General features: G+C 40.9%; 1 protein-coding gene across 4 annotated transcripts in view; it reads right to left on the bottom strand.

The window, feature by feature from the left end:
- KIF2A (kinesin family member 2A) overlaps positions 1-13,959 on the bottom strand; it is a 57,142-nt gene extending 43,183 nt beyond the window's left edge. For 2 of the 4 annotated variants that reach the window (XM_084880627.1, XM_084880629.1), the window contains exon 1: positions 13,591-13,959. In XM_084880627.1, coding sequence (XP_084736753.1) covers positions 13,591-13,654 — 64 coding nt within the window. In that variant the 5' untranslated portion in view covers positions 13,655-13,959. The remainder of the gene's footprint in view (positions 1-13,590) is intronic. The other 2 variants (XM_084880630.1, XM_084880628.1) reach the window with 2 other exon arrangements.
- Positions 13,960-14,498: the final 539 nt, after the last annotated feature.

Genomic DNA, 14,498 nt, shown 5'->3' with positions numbered 1-14,498 from the left:
TCTTCCCTTGTTCTTTAAGTCTCTTCTCATTCCTCTGGCTTTTTCTCTTCAACTACAAATATGCTGATTTGATTTCTTTCCATTAATCAAAGAACAAATTTTTGGGTGGCATAGCTTTGTACCTTCCACTTCCTCTATAAAAATGAAAACTCCATATATGGACACAAACTTTTGGTCTGTTTTTCTGTTTGTTTGATTTTTTTCCCCACTGCTGTATCCTCAATACCTAGTGCATTGCCTAAAGTACTCCAACATATTGGTTGAATAAACACATAAACAATACACATATAATACTCTTATTCATTCACCCTTCCAATAAAAGGCCAGTGTTTTAAATAATTTCCTAGAATTAAGGAAATATAGAATAGTTAAAGAACAGAGAATTAACTGGCTTTAAGAGATTAAGTTAATCAATTCTGGCCTCAATAACAAAGCAATCTATTTTAAGTAAATTAACCAACTACAAAATGATACAAATATAAGAAAATAATCATTAGCATAATGTAATTGTGTTCAGAGTTTGAAAAATCCCAATCTGTTAGTAAGGCTGTTCAAATTTATTAAATTAAAACCTATAATGTTTATTTTTCAAAAATTTTAAATTAAAGGAAATCTTTTTCTTCTCAATAAGATATAACACGTGCCATCTTGTTTTTCTATATTAGTTATCAAAACCAGAACTTAAAAGGTTTTCATTAGCCCAACCAGTGTGGTTCAGTGTGGTTAAGGGCCAACCTATGAATCAGGAGGTCACAGTTCAATTCTTGGTGAGGGCATATGCCCCGGTTTCCGGCTGGATCCCCAGTCAGGGCTGTGCAGGAGATAGCAAATCAGTAATTCTCTCTCATCATTAATGTTTCTCTCTCCCTTCCTCCCTCTCTCTCTCCTTCCCTCCCTCCCTCTCTCTTCCTCTCTGAAATCAATAAAAACATATTTTAAAAAGTTTTAATTATATAACTGGACCTCATCATCGTTTTATAAGTTAAACATGTTATCTTTTATAGGCTATTTAACTTCAGAAAAAACAATAACATTCTACAGATACAGTATGAACTCCATAATCCAAGCTAGCAAATCTCAAAAATGTATGTTGCATACTATGTGGACAAGAATATGAGGAAACAGACATTTTTGCAGATAGGAAAGTAACATATACTCTCTATATAAGCAAACTGGCAAGACCTATAAAAATTAAAAATATACAATTCCCTGACCCAACTATCCTACTTTTTTTTTTTCATTTTTTTATTAAGGTATTATATGTGTATATATCTTACCACTACCCCAACCCCCACCCCACTCCCATTCATGCCCTCACCCCCCAGAGTTTTGCGTCCATTGGTTATTCTTATATGCATGCACTCAAGTCTTTCGGTTGATCTCTTATCTCCCCCACCTCTCCCTAACCTTCCTGCTGTAATTTGACATTCTATTTGATGCTTTACTGTCTCTTTATCTATCTTTTTGTTCAACAGTTTATAATTTTCTTTATTATCCGCAAATGAGTGAGATCATCTGGTATTTTTCTTTCACTGACTGGCCTCATTAGCATAATGTTCTCCAATTCCATCCAGGTTGCTGCAAATGGTAAGAATCCCTTCTTTTTTTTGACAGCATAGTATTCCATTGTGTAATTGTACCATAGTTTTCTGACAAGCACCTAAGCAGTTTCCAAGTCTTAGCTATTGTAAATTGTGCTGCTATGACCATAGGGGTACATATATCCTTTCTTATTAGTGTTTCCAGTTTCTTAGGATATATTCCTACGAGTGGGACTACTGAATCAAATGGGAGTTCCATTTTTCAGTTTTTTGAGGAAGCTAGCAATTCTACTTCTAAGTCTTTATCCTACATATATAGTCATGTATGTAAGAAATAACAAAAGTTCAAGATTATTCAATACAGTATTGGCATTATATAGCTATAGCTTGAGCACCATCTAAATTGTATATTTAATCACTAATAAAATGCAATTATGAAAAACAATGAGGCTATTACTTATATACTCAAAGGTTCTCTAAGATAGTTATTAAATGAAAAAAAAATTAAAGAGCACCTGTGTACAATACACCAACTGTAAGGAAAAGGTATGTTTACACATATCTCTATTACATAGATACATATACACAAATACACATTTGCTTAAAAATACAAAACAAGCATCTCTGCACAAATATGCAAGAACCTGGTAATAATGATATCTCTTAGAAGGAGAACCAGGTGGCTTGAGGACAGGGGTAGGATAGAGACTTTCTAATATATACCTTTTTGCTACTTTATAGAAGTTCATTTAATCAGCTAGATTCAGAGAACATAGAGTAGGGGAACCATCCTTGCCTAGGAATCAAAGAAGGATGGAATGTTTAACAGAGGCAAAAAGGAGCAACAGCAGTTAGGTTGGATGGACTAATCTGTTCTAAGAAGGTGGAGTGTTCTAAGAAGACTTCAGTGTGTCTGGAGTGCCTGAAGTAACAGGCAAGAAATGAGACTGCAGAGGGGGTGTCAGATTGTTTAGGGTCTAAAACAAGTTAGAGTTGGGTTCCTTCGAGTGGGGTTACTAAGTCAAATGGGAGTTCCATTTTCAGTTTTTCCAAAAGGCAATAGAGGTAGAGAAAATAATCAAATGTTTTAAGCAGGTGATCAGGAGGTCAGATTTATATATCTGAAAAGTTATTCTGAAAGGGCAATGTACCAAAGGTGGAGAGACCTATTAAGAATTTGTTGCAACAGTACAGGCAAGATATAATGCTAGCCTGACCAAAGCTGCAGAAGAGGGAGGGATGGAAAAGGTGTATGGACTGAAGTACTTGAGCAGTTGAATTAAGAGTACCTCATGATAGAATACAAGATTAAGAGAGAAGAAGTAGTCAACGAAGACATCTAGGTTAATTTGGGCAATAGAGTAAAAGTGAAGAAAGATAATCAAGTAGATTTGGGGGAGTGAGTGATGAGTTCAATACTGGGCATACAAAATTTGAGGTATGTGACATCCAAGGTATTACACACAGTACATGTATGCAGCCACACTGGACCGAAGAGAATCATTTAGTTCACTAGAGAGAGAGACTACTGTGTGAGAAGTACCTCAGGGTTAGGACAAGCCCTGAAGAACACCAACATTTAGAGAATGGAGAAAGAAGCACCTCCTTTTGTTTTCATGAAGAGAATGGCTCTTCATGAAACCAAAAAAAGCATGTAAAGTTAAGGGTAACACATGACTCTTAATAAAACCACACCCAACCCTAGCTGGTTTGGCTCAGTGAATAGAATGTTGGCCTGAGGACCGAAGGGTCCCAGGTTCGATTCCAGTCAAGGGCATGTACCTCGGTCGCAGGCTGCCGGCCATGGATGGGGCATGTGGTAGGCAACCAATCGATGTGTGTCTCTCACATCCATGTTTCTTTCTGTCTCTCCCTCTGCCTTTCACTCTCTTAAAATCAATAGAAAAAAATATCCTCGGGTGAATAAAAAGAAAAAAAACTACACACAAAGACCATACAAAGAAAACACACTCACATACACATACATACACACACACACGTGCACACACACACACACACACACACTCGTGCCCTTGCATTTAGGGCCATACTGTTTGCAGTCAACTCTCAATATCAGCTATAATGGGGGTGGAGGAGTAAAAATACAACCCATATATTATCCCAAGAACAATTTCATACAAGGGTTTTTGCAAAAATAAAGACTACTCAGTCTAGAGAGGCCCAAATTGATAAATTATACCAGAGGACCTCCTAGCAAGTTGCTATAATCTGTTATATTTTCCTGACAATATAGCTACTCATCTAATAAACATTCTTTCACTTGAGAGCATAAGTACTTATCTAAACTTTTAAAAAAATATATTTTATTGATGTTTTACAGAGAGGAAGGAAGAGGGATTGAGAGAACCATCGATGAGAGAGAAACATTGACCAGCTGCTTCCTGCACACCCCCTACTGTGGATGTGCCCACAACCAAGGTACATGCCCTTGACTGGAATTGAACCTGGGACCCTTGAGTCTGCAGACCAACGCTCTATCCACTGAGCCAAACCGGTTTTGGCAGTACTTGTCTAAGCTTTTAAAAAGCTTGTAAGCAAGGAGGACCTAAACTTAGGCAATGGCAGAGAGCCTGGAAAAGACAGAATTTCTTTTCAAAATAAATCATAAAGCCACAGAGCACTTGCTTTGAGTGAAACGGATTTTTGATATTCTGTTGCAACTGATATAGTAGCCTGTTCTACAAAAAAATTCCTACATTTATTCCTTTAAAGGCATGAGATAAAGGGACACATAATGGTCATGCAGCAAATGCCCAAAAGCAATCTATACCACAGAAAGAAAAATGAAAGCATTATTTAATTAATGTACTGACTTCCAATGTCTGGAACATCCACAGTATACATAGAATCCTAAAGAAAATTGAGTCTAGAGGCAGACAATCTACTTTATGGGTGACCTTGAACACATCAATTTTATCATTGTAAAAATATAAGCAAGTTCTGTCCAATAGCAGTATTTCATCAGTGAATTAATTCTAAGACTTTCAAATTAGGGCCTCTAATTTATTCTCATTTCCTAAAAATCATCACTATATCCATTTCTCTGCAATAGTCCATAGTAAACTATAGGTTAAAATGTAAACTTAAAAAAAAAAAATGGAATGCTGTTTGTACTCCCAACATAATTAGACTTCATATGCATATCTTCCTGCAGGAATTCCCTATAGTTTAACTAAAACAAGATAAACTCTTGTTCAGATGAATTCAACCCTGGATGATCTCAAGGATGAAACTTCTAAACAAATTGCTTGGACATTTGTCTAGGCAACTAAACTATAAACTCAAATCTCCATGAACCAAAGTAAAGAAATAGAATGAATACAGCTCATTTATAATAATTTTATCAGCAAACCCTACATTTCTGCTATTAACCAGTAGAATAAACATAACAAAAGTGAAGAAATGTATCTTAATTGAAACTCTTCATGGTTAATCTCATTCTTAAAGTATTACAAAGTCTTGTTATTAACTGGTCCATTATTTCAAGTGTAGCTCTGACTTCTAACAACCTAAAGTTTGGGATACATGTACAACATGTATCTACCATTACAGCATCATACAGAATAATTTCACCACCCTAAAAATCCACTGTGCTGTCTACTATCCCTCACCCCTTCTGAAATCCTAAAATGCAAATAGCACTTAAGAGATTATAAACACTGAAATGGCGTTCAAAAATGACTTGAGGATGAAAACAGAAGACAAAAACCAGGGCAGAAAAAAACAGGTAAAAAAATAAGAGCAAAGGAAAGTTAAATGAGAACAATTGCATTTCAAGAATCAAAACATGCCATCCCTTAAAGAGCTGAAGCCAGATCCTTTAAATACTCTGTTTTTCCTTTCCAAGAATTCAGAGAGGGTCTTGGCTAATACACTATAACTGAGGAGTCTTCTTAAGCAGACAAAGCAGGTAGCTATAGTTTAAGTAAATGCCAAATCTACGTGTAAACATTTACTGGTAGTGACTCACACCTTAAACTCATTACTTTTAAGATATTAGTGGCAAAAACTATAAGCAGCTTGAGTTGGATGCTTGTTGATATTACATTGTACACAGGATCTACAGCCCTCTATGCTGTATTCATGAATAGGATTAGCTTGATTAAACAGAACTGAAGAGACTTTATAACCTACACTCAGACTCTCCAAATGTTAAATCCATTCCTTTTAACACATCTGTCCTTTATTCAGCATAAGTGATATATCACCATATAAAATAAATTCTTTTAGCAGTGTTCTGTATCTCTCCAGTTCCTTAAGTGTTACTTACTCTCCTAGACTGATGCAATCTTATCCTTGCGAGCTCTCATTTTCAATACTACTCTCCCTCTAATCTATCTCTAAGCACTAGCTAACTCCTATTACTGCTTTTAGGAGATTAAGTGCTACAGTAGTTTCCAAGTGTCCTAGAAATTAATTCCAAGATGCCTTACACCTTACCTTTGTTTCCAAGTCTTTAATAAGGCGCCCTAGATTACCCTCCTTCCTTATTTTCCTCATCTATCACCTATTTTAAATGCCCTTTAGTTGACAAGCCCCCATTTCCAGCTCAGGGACCTCCCAACACGTGCCACATGCATGGAACGCCTCCTTTCCCCCCAAGGAATCTACAGGTCATCTTCCTCCGACCATTTAAACTTCACTCTCCAAGAAGTCTTGTCACATCACTGTTAGAGTTCCAGAGTTCCTGCTTTTTCTAAAATAATGCATCAGAGCCATGGATGCACACTGGAATCACTAGTATATGAGGTGTTTTAAAATAAAATACTGACCTCCAGGCTCCATTTCAAACCAATTAAAACAATCTCTAGACAAGGAATTCAGGTATTGGCGGTGATGCTTATGTTGTTTTTTTCCCCAAAGTCCCACAGGTAATTCTGAATGAGCAGCTTTACTAACTCAATCCAGACTAGAAACAGAACTTCCATAACTACATTTATCAATATGTTTTCTAAATATACCCATATCCCACACCCCTATAATACATTTACCACATAGCCTTGACTAATGCATATAATTTAAATACTACCTGAAATGGGCCTTCATAAGACTTAAACACTAAGTATATAGAGTAGTTATATACTTTAGCATAGGAGGTTCCTCTTTTGTAAAATGGGGACGATACCATCTATCTTACAGGGTTCTCATTTTTTTGTGTAGAAAAATCAAACAAGATACTGCATATTATACATTTAGCAAAGCAACTGGCTTATCAGGGCACAAATGTTATAGCCCTTCAGGGATTAAGAGTAACATTTGGATTCACTCTTTAAGAAAGAAACAAAATTCAATTGGTAGTATGGAAGATACAAGTGATCTGGATGAGTTTGAGTAAACAGCTTCTGGTCAAGTGTTATAATCAGCCCTGGACAGTATGGCCTCAGTGGTTAGAGTGTTGGCCTGCACACCGAAGAGTTGAGGGTTCAATTCCTAGTCAGTGGTGTGCAGGAGGCAACCAATCAATGTGTCTCTCTCACATCCATGTTCTTCTCTCTCCCTCCCTCCTCACCCTCTTCTACTCTCTTTCAATGGAAAAGATTTCCTCGGGTGAGGATCAACAAAAACAAAAGTTGCTGAAACCGGTTTGGCTCAATGGATAGAGTGTCGGCTTGGGGACTGAAAGGTCCCAGGTTCGATTCCGGTGAAGGGCATGTACCTTGGTTGCAGGCACATCCCAGGTAGGGGGTGTGTAAGAGGCAGCTGATCGATGATTCTCTCATCGATGTTTCTAACTCTCTATCTCTCTCCCTTCTTCTCTGTACAAAATCAATAAAATATATTTTTTTAAAAAGTTATAATAAAAAGGATCATTGTTTGACCCATGTAGACACTCAGAAAGTATGTCCCCATCATCATCCTGTCTTTCCTCTAAAAATTTTTATACAAGTGAAATCTGGTTAAAATTCATGCCCCAATCAATAAAAACCTTGAGAAGTCTTTGAACGTAACTAAATGAGAGCCCAGGGAGGTGTCTGATTCTTATGGTCCCCTGGCCACCCTATGTGGAGAGAGTTGTTTCCAAATTACACAGAAACACCAGCAGCCGGCTGAATCTATTTTCATGCTCTGCTTCCTTGGTCTCTGTGTTTGCAAGACCCTAACACAGGATTATCTAGGAAGAAACCTGCTGCCTGTGGCTGGTCTGCCAGAAACTTAGAACTGAATAAACCTTTTCCTTTACCATAGCTATCAAAATAAAGATTAAACGTTATAAAGTTAAAATTCAAATGGGTATCAGAGAAGAGAAAATAGGCCAGTAATGACAAATAAAGCCAATTTCAATTGACTGACAGGGGCTACCAGGACTAGTGGTAATTATATTAACCAGTTAACTGCCACGATATTCTGAATTTAATTAAAAAAGGTCCACCGTGTGCACCTACAGACACTATGACATACAAATGGTTAAAAAATTCTGAGGCTGAATGAGGGTTCATCTGGAAAGCATACCATGAGAAATATGGGATACTGGTCATGGGTAGAAGAGATAAAAAAAGCATGTATGGCATATATTTGCTATCCGGAAGACTCATAACTTCGGTACTAAAGAGCCTAACCTAAAAAGGGAAGTAATAATGATGTACATAGAGAATGGCAGTATGAATCAATCAATCAATCATTTATTCAGTTGCTTTTGAGGAAAGAAATTGTGCGTGCCTAATTCTTTTTTTGTATCTCCAACACCTGTCAGAATACCTGGTTATATAATAGGCTGTTAATAAAAGTTCATTTAATTAAATGTGCAGTAAGAAAACAGAAATATGAGATCCCATCATTTTGTGATATGGTACAATCATCTAAGGTCTATTCACCAAAATAGACCCAAGTAAATGCCCATTTGACTGCAAACTTGATTGCAGAGGGTAGTGAGAAAAGTAAGTAGTATCAAAAATGAAAAAGCCCCAAGTGAAGACTAGCCTTAAAAGCAAGACTTTTAAAAGGGACACTTCTGTCCTCATTTTACTCTCAGGAGATAGTAACAAAACTTAAGGTTTATCAACAATGAAATGATACTACATTTTGTTTAGTTTAAATCTTCACTACACAAATCCCAATGACCATAAACTGGAATTTATATAGCTTTCAATATTAAATACATGGCACAGCATGCACTCTGTGTAATCCAGCACTTAAATGTTTAATATGCCGAAATTCTAATATCTATTTTCACTCAGGCACCATAATAACATTAGTATTACTTTTATCAAAAGAGTTGGTATGTGATGGAAGGGCAACCTAAACTATACTTGCTCCACAACTGAACCAGAAAAGTGAAAATTAGTTTTATCCAGGGCTTAAAAATTGTATCTATTAAGATCATAACTATGATATCGAAACAAACACTTTCAAAGATTATTTTAGGTTATAGGACAGAAGTGTTAAAACCAAAGAGAGAACTGAATAAAAAAATTAAGCTTTGCAAAAGATTCATGTAATTTTAATAATATACTTGTAACTATAAAGAATAGGTCCAGATGATCTCTCAAAGAGTACTGGATTTTCCACACTCACGCCTTGTGGAAAAGTATTACAACCTGGTTGAACAGACACGGGCTTAACTGGTTCTTTGCTACAATATTTTTCCCCAGTTTTAAAATTATGACACATAAAACAAGTTGACACATAGCCAACCTTTCACTAGAATTCCAAAATTTTTGTCATGAGAATAAAGTGACTGAGTAATGAATACAGATTCGTAGCTTTCTGTGGCAATTCTGGAAGCAGGTAATGGCTGATGATTGAAAAGAGCTTTAAAGGCTGAGTACTTTGCTGAATCTCAATTCTTATAGTCAGAATTTAGTTTGATCTCACCAATTTGGCAAATTTTAAGCAATGTTATCTATTGTAGGTTTTCTGAGCCTCTGGTGGTAGTAGGAAAAAAGTATTTTACTACAGGATCTTTTGTATCTCAAAAAACAAAACAAAGGCCCTAACTAGGTGGCTTAGTTGACTGGAGAGTCATTCTGTACAGCTAAAAGGTAGTAGGTTTGGTTCCCAGTCCAGGCTGTGAGTTCCTGGTGTGAACAAGAGGCAAGTGATCAATGTTTCTCTCACACTGATCTCTCTCTCTCTCTCTCTCTCTCTCTCTCTCTCTCTCTCTCTCTCTCTCTCTCTCGCCAATAGAGCATATACTCAAGGTGAGGATTAAAAAAAATAAAAACAAACAATAGTGTATAACTTCATATCATCAACAGTAAACATTTGCCAGTACTTAAAGAGAGAGCTAGAAGTGAATATAGTTATTAGTCTTTGGTCCAGGCTATGCCCTTTATTAATCAAGTCATTTTGGCAAATAATTCAACCTTAGATGAGCATGTATAATGATGAATCTACTATCTTCCTACCCTGCTTATCTCATACTGTTTCGGTGAGGATCCAATTAGATATACTGTTTGAAAAATTATGAAGGCCTACCAAATACATATATGGAACCACCATATAAAAGGAAATTATTAATCCATAAATTCCCCCATTCCACTCACTCCATCAACATCAATAACATAACTGTCCCTAAACAACTATATTGCCACACAATAGTTAAGATTGTAGTTTAGTTTTTAGTCACTGAATTCTAAAAAGGAATTGAATCAGAAAGATAATAGGATGCCATATATAAGAAATTATGCATGAGTGTCCATTTGCAGAAACCAGTTTTATTTCATACCATATTATCTCCTTTAGCTGGGAGCAATCTCAGAAGTCCAAATCTAACCTCCATCACATCTAACCTTAAAATACCAGAAGTAGATTTGCCTTATCAGATCACTCAATTTCATCCAACTCTGGGGATTCAGAACTAAAAGGCCTGTATGGGATGTTGAGGGGTAGAATAGGGCAGTGTCAATACAGGATGAGCATACATGGAGGATTTCATTTCCTGGTAAGAGTTCATCTGAATTAAAATAATGTTGAATGCCCAGCTCGATCCCAAGTATGAGGTGCACAGGAGGCAGCCTATCAGTAACTCTCATCATTGGTATTTCTCTTTCTCTCCCTCTGCATTCCTCCCTGAAGTCAATAAAAAATATATTGAAAAAATATTTGAAAACCAAAAAGCCAATAATGAATGATTTACTAAAAAACTACATGCAAGGAACTCTGCTAGGTACATGGGGGGTACACAAATGAATTCAGGGAACGTAAGAATCAATTAGTTATTTTAATCCTATAAGACACTGTTTGAAATGAGTGTGGGTAGCCTGCCATCTTTCTATTGCATTCTCTACTCTACCCCTCCTCTAGTGCAGTTTGAAACAATATTAAGATAAATAAACCAAAATATTAATACTTAAGGAAATATGCTGTTTCATGAGTGATACAAAATGACTTAGGAATTCAAAGACTAACTGGCCATCTGGTTTTAGTAACTAGTTTTGAGCAAGATCTTGAAAGATAGGAATAAATCCACTTAGTTTACCTGTTTGCCCTCGGAATATGTTTTATTAATAAAGAGCATCACAGATGGGAAAAGCATACTCTAAAACAAGGACAAAGATCACCATTAGTAAGCATCAAGTCACCAGGTAATAGCAGCCCCTCTTCACTAGTGATTTCCATTGTCTCATGCAATCACACAATGGCAACAGTGCTCATCCAACTACAAAGTTTATTTTTGATACAATAACCACTAGTGCTTTTGCCAAAATACAGATCTGCTATTTAAGTGAGAGGAAACGAAACATTTTCTTTAAAGTGAAAAAGGCAAAGCTTAAGGGGGAGTCTCCAACACATCAATATCCACTGTCAAACACTACCATCCAAATAATCATTCTCTTCAAGTTCTCTATTTCACTTTTACCTTCCATCAAATACCATCATGCATCTGTGAGGTGCACAAAGATGTGCATGACTATAGGTTAGGATAATACACACTGTAATGACTTCCACTATTTCTCATGGGCAAACTGTTTTGAAATCTGACTTTAGGATACTAGCACTTGCTTAGGAACACAAAGCTCTTACATGCATGAGTTTCCAGTGAAGGTAGAAGATGAAGGCTGAAAGGGTATTACAAGCCTCTATCCTAGAACCCTAAGGGAACCAAAATTGTTTCAAGTCCCATATGTTTAAATAAAATGACATTAGTCCAGATGATACGCATACACACACACACAGACACACACACACACACACACACGCACACACACCATCTAAATGTCATGATCCTGTTTGCTGTTTTTAAATATATAGATTTTAAACAAACACCTATAATCATAGTTAAACTTACACTTTTTATTTAACTCCAAATTTTTATTTTATTTTAAATATATTTTTATTGATTTCAGAGAGGAAGGGAAAAGGATAGAGAGATATACATCAATGATGAGAGAGAATCACTGATTGGTTGCCTGGGGCACACCCCCAACTGGGGATGGAGCCTGCAACCAGGCCATGTGCCCTTGACTGACCGGAACCTAATCTGGACCCTTCAGACAGCAGGCCAAGGCTCTATCCACTGAGCCAAACCAGCTAGGGCCACTCCAAAATTTTAAATAATATGCCAATCTTAACTTTCACTAGTATACAGTGAACTCACGTTCACCTAAGAGATGACTGTATCAGCACCGTTTAAGAAAAGTAATTTGAAGATAGTAATACAAAGAAACCCCAACCCAACTAAAGGAAACATCTCTTTCTCACTACTGTCACTGGTAACTCCTAAAGCTCTGGTATAATTTATCTTTTCACATATAGGATAATGATGCTCCCAGTCGTTAATACAAATTACCTCAAATATAACCGAGGAGGAAAAAAATCATTAACTGTATAGATCTTCCAATATGTCACAAATGTTAGGTTAAAAAAAAAAATCAATCTAGTTCCTCATAACTTGGTCAAACTTGGTAGAAACCAAGAGGATGGGGAAGTGACAGCAGCATTACTACTGACAAGGCGAGTGACTAATAAGCCGTAAATTACAGGTATGGGTGTAAGACTAATGTACACCGCACACCTCCAATTCTTTCTATGCGATTCCTCCCGGACAACATAAATTATCCCCAAGCCTGGCTGGCGTCTCACTCCACCCCTCAGGCTAGTGACAGAAAACATTGTCCCAAGAGGTGCCTATACAGAAAGACACAAGAACCTAAAGGCCTTGATTTTTCTCTCATTAGGCATGTATCTGCACCTGGCCTTACCCTTTGCTCTGTTACCTTCTCCTAAGCGGGTGAAAACATCCACATCCAGTCTCCCACCCTACCCTGTCACCAGTCCTTGCAGGGACTAGGCTCCTCTCCTCTCCTTCCCTTCCGATCGAGTACCATTGCCTTTGAGAAGCTAATGGAACACTTCTCTCCCCTGCTCCCCACCCTTCTGCATGGCCGAGCACGGCACTCTGCATCCTCCCGAGGAAGAAGGGACCAGCAGAACAGGAGGCATGTTGGAGAAACGAAAAGCCGAGGAACCCTGACAACCACACAGCGGTTCACACCAACGAGCTCGGCCTCCTCCTCCCTCCGCCTCGGCCCCGGCCCAGCGGGGTCCTCGAAATGCCGAAGTCACCGGTCCGTCTCCATCTCATGCCTCGGAGATGAGGCCGGAAAATGAGAAGAACCCGAGGGTGAAACGCGAGGGTGGGTCATCCCTCACCGAGACCGCAGCAGCCCGTCCCCACCCCCCGCCCCCGCCCCGGCCTGGAGTCCCCGGGGAGGATGGATGGAGATCGCGGGGGAAGCGAGGGGCCCGGGCCCGGGGACCCTGCACCGCGCCCCCAACCACTCGGACCGCGACACCCGGGCCTTCCGCGCCGGCCTCCCCCGGCCCAGCCCCCGGCACTGCGGCGGCTCCGGCGGCGAACCCCGGGCCGACCTCGCCAGCACACACACACACACACACACACACACACACACACACACACACACACACACGCCGCACACAAAAGCGCCGCGGCCGCCGCCTTCCCGCCCCCACAGCCCCGCGGAGCCATCAATGCGGCGGCCGGCGCCCGCGTCCCTCGGAGGCACATCCGACCGCCGGGGTCGGAGCCCAGCCGGCCGGCAGGGGCGGCGGCGGCGGCGCAGCTCACCATCGCTCCGCTTGATCTCCACGTAGATGCCGATCTGGATCTTGCCGAAGTTGGCCGTTGCCATCACCTCATCTGGAGCTGCAGCGGCCGCGGGCCGGGGGAGGGGGACGGGAGGGCGGAAAAGGCGGGGAGGGGGCGGGGTGGGGGCGGGAGGGGGAGCGGTTGCCCGCGGCCGCGCCGGCCCAGGCGACAGCGTGAACGCGAGCGGGGGGCCGCGAGGCGCAGCGGCGGGCGGGCGGAGGCCCCGGTCCTGCGGGCCGGCGGGAGACGCGCGCGCCGGGACGTCGGGGTGAAGCCGGGGCAGGGGCGTCGGGAGGCGCGGGGAGGAGTGGGAGGGCCCGCGCCGCCCGCCTTATGCCGACGGAGGGGGGGCGGGGCGGGGCACCGCGCGCCTGCGCAGAGCGCGCCTCCGCGCCGCTTCCTCCTCCGCGGGCCTTTCCCGGCGGCCCCGGGGCGGCCCCGCCCAGCTCGGCGGCGGGCGGCGCGGGCGGGCGGCGCGGGCGGGCGGCGGGCGCGGCCGGGCCCCCACCGGGGAGTGGAGCGCGCGCGGCCCGGCCCCCAGCGAGCCGGCGTGGAGTTTGATTTTAGCGCGCGCGCCAGTGCCTTCTTCTGTGGCTCCCGGGAATGGGCGCTTTTTCGGGACTGGATTCAGGCCCTGAGGTGTCAGGGCGAAGGGATGCGAAATCAGGGGTCGACCAATGAACAGCACAGGCTCCGAGTTTCGTCCCGGGGTCACCTCTGTGGGCCCTTAGAGGTGGCCAGCCCGCGTAGCTGAGCCAAGGTTTGCCACCCAGTTATGGACGAAGGGGAGAAGCACCTTTGGGGTGTCACCCACCCTAAGCCGGAATGATGGTCCGCTTCTTCAGGGCCTGGCTTGACTCCTGGACACTCAAAAGGGAAATCTTATG

This window comes from Pipistrellus hanaki (assembly GCF_964339955.1).
Source record: "Pipistrellus hanaki genome assembly, chromosome: 4".
NCBI lineage: Eukaryota > Metazoa > Chordata > Mammalia > Chiroptera > Vespertilionidae > Pipistrellus > Pipistrellus hanaki.
This window is presented reverse-complemented; position numbering and strand designations above follow the sequence as displayed.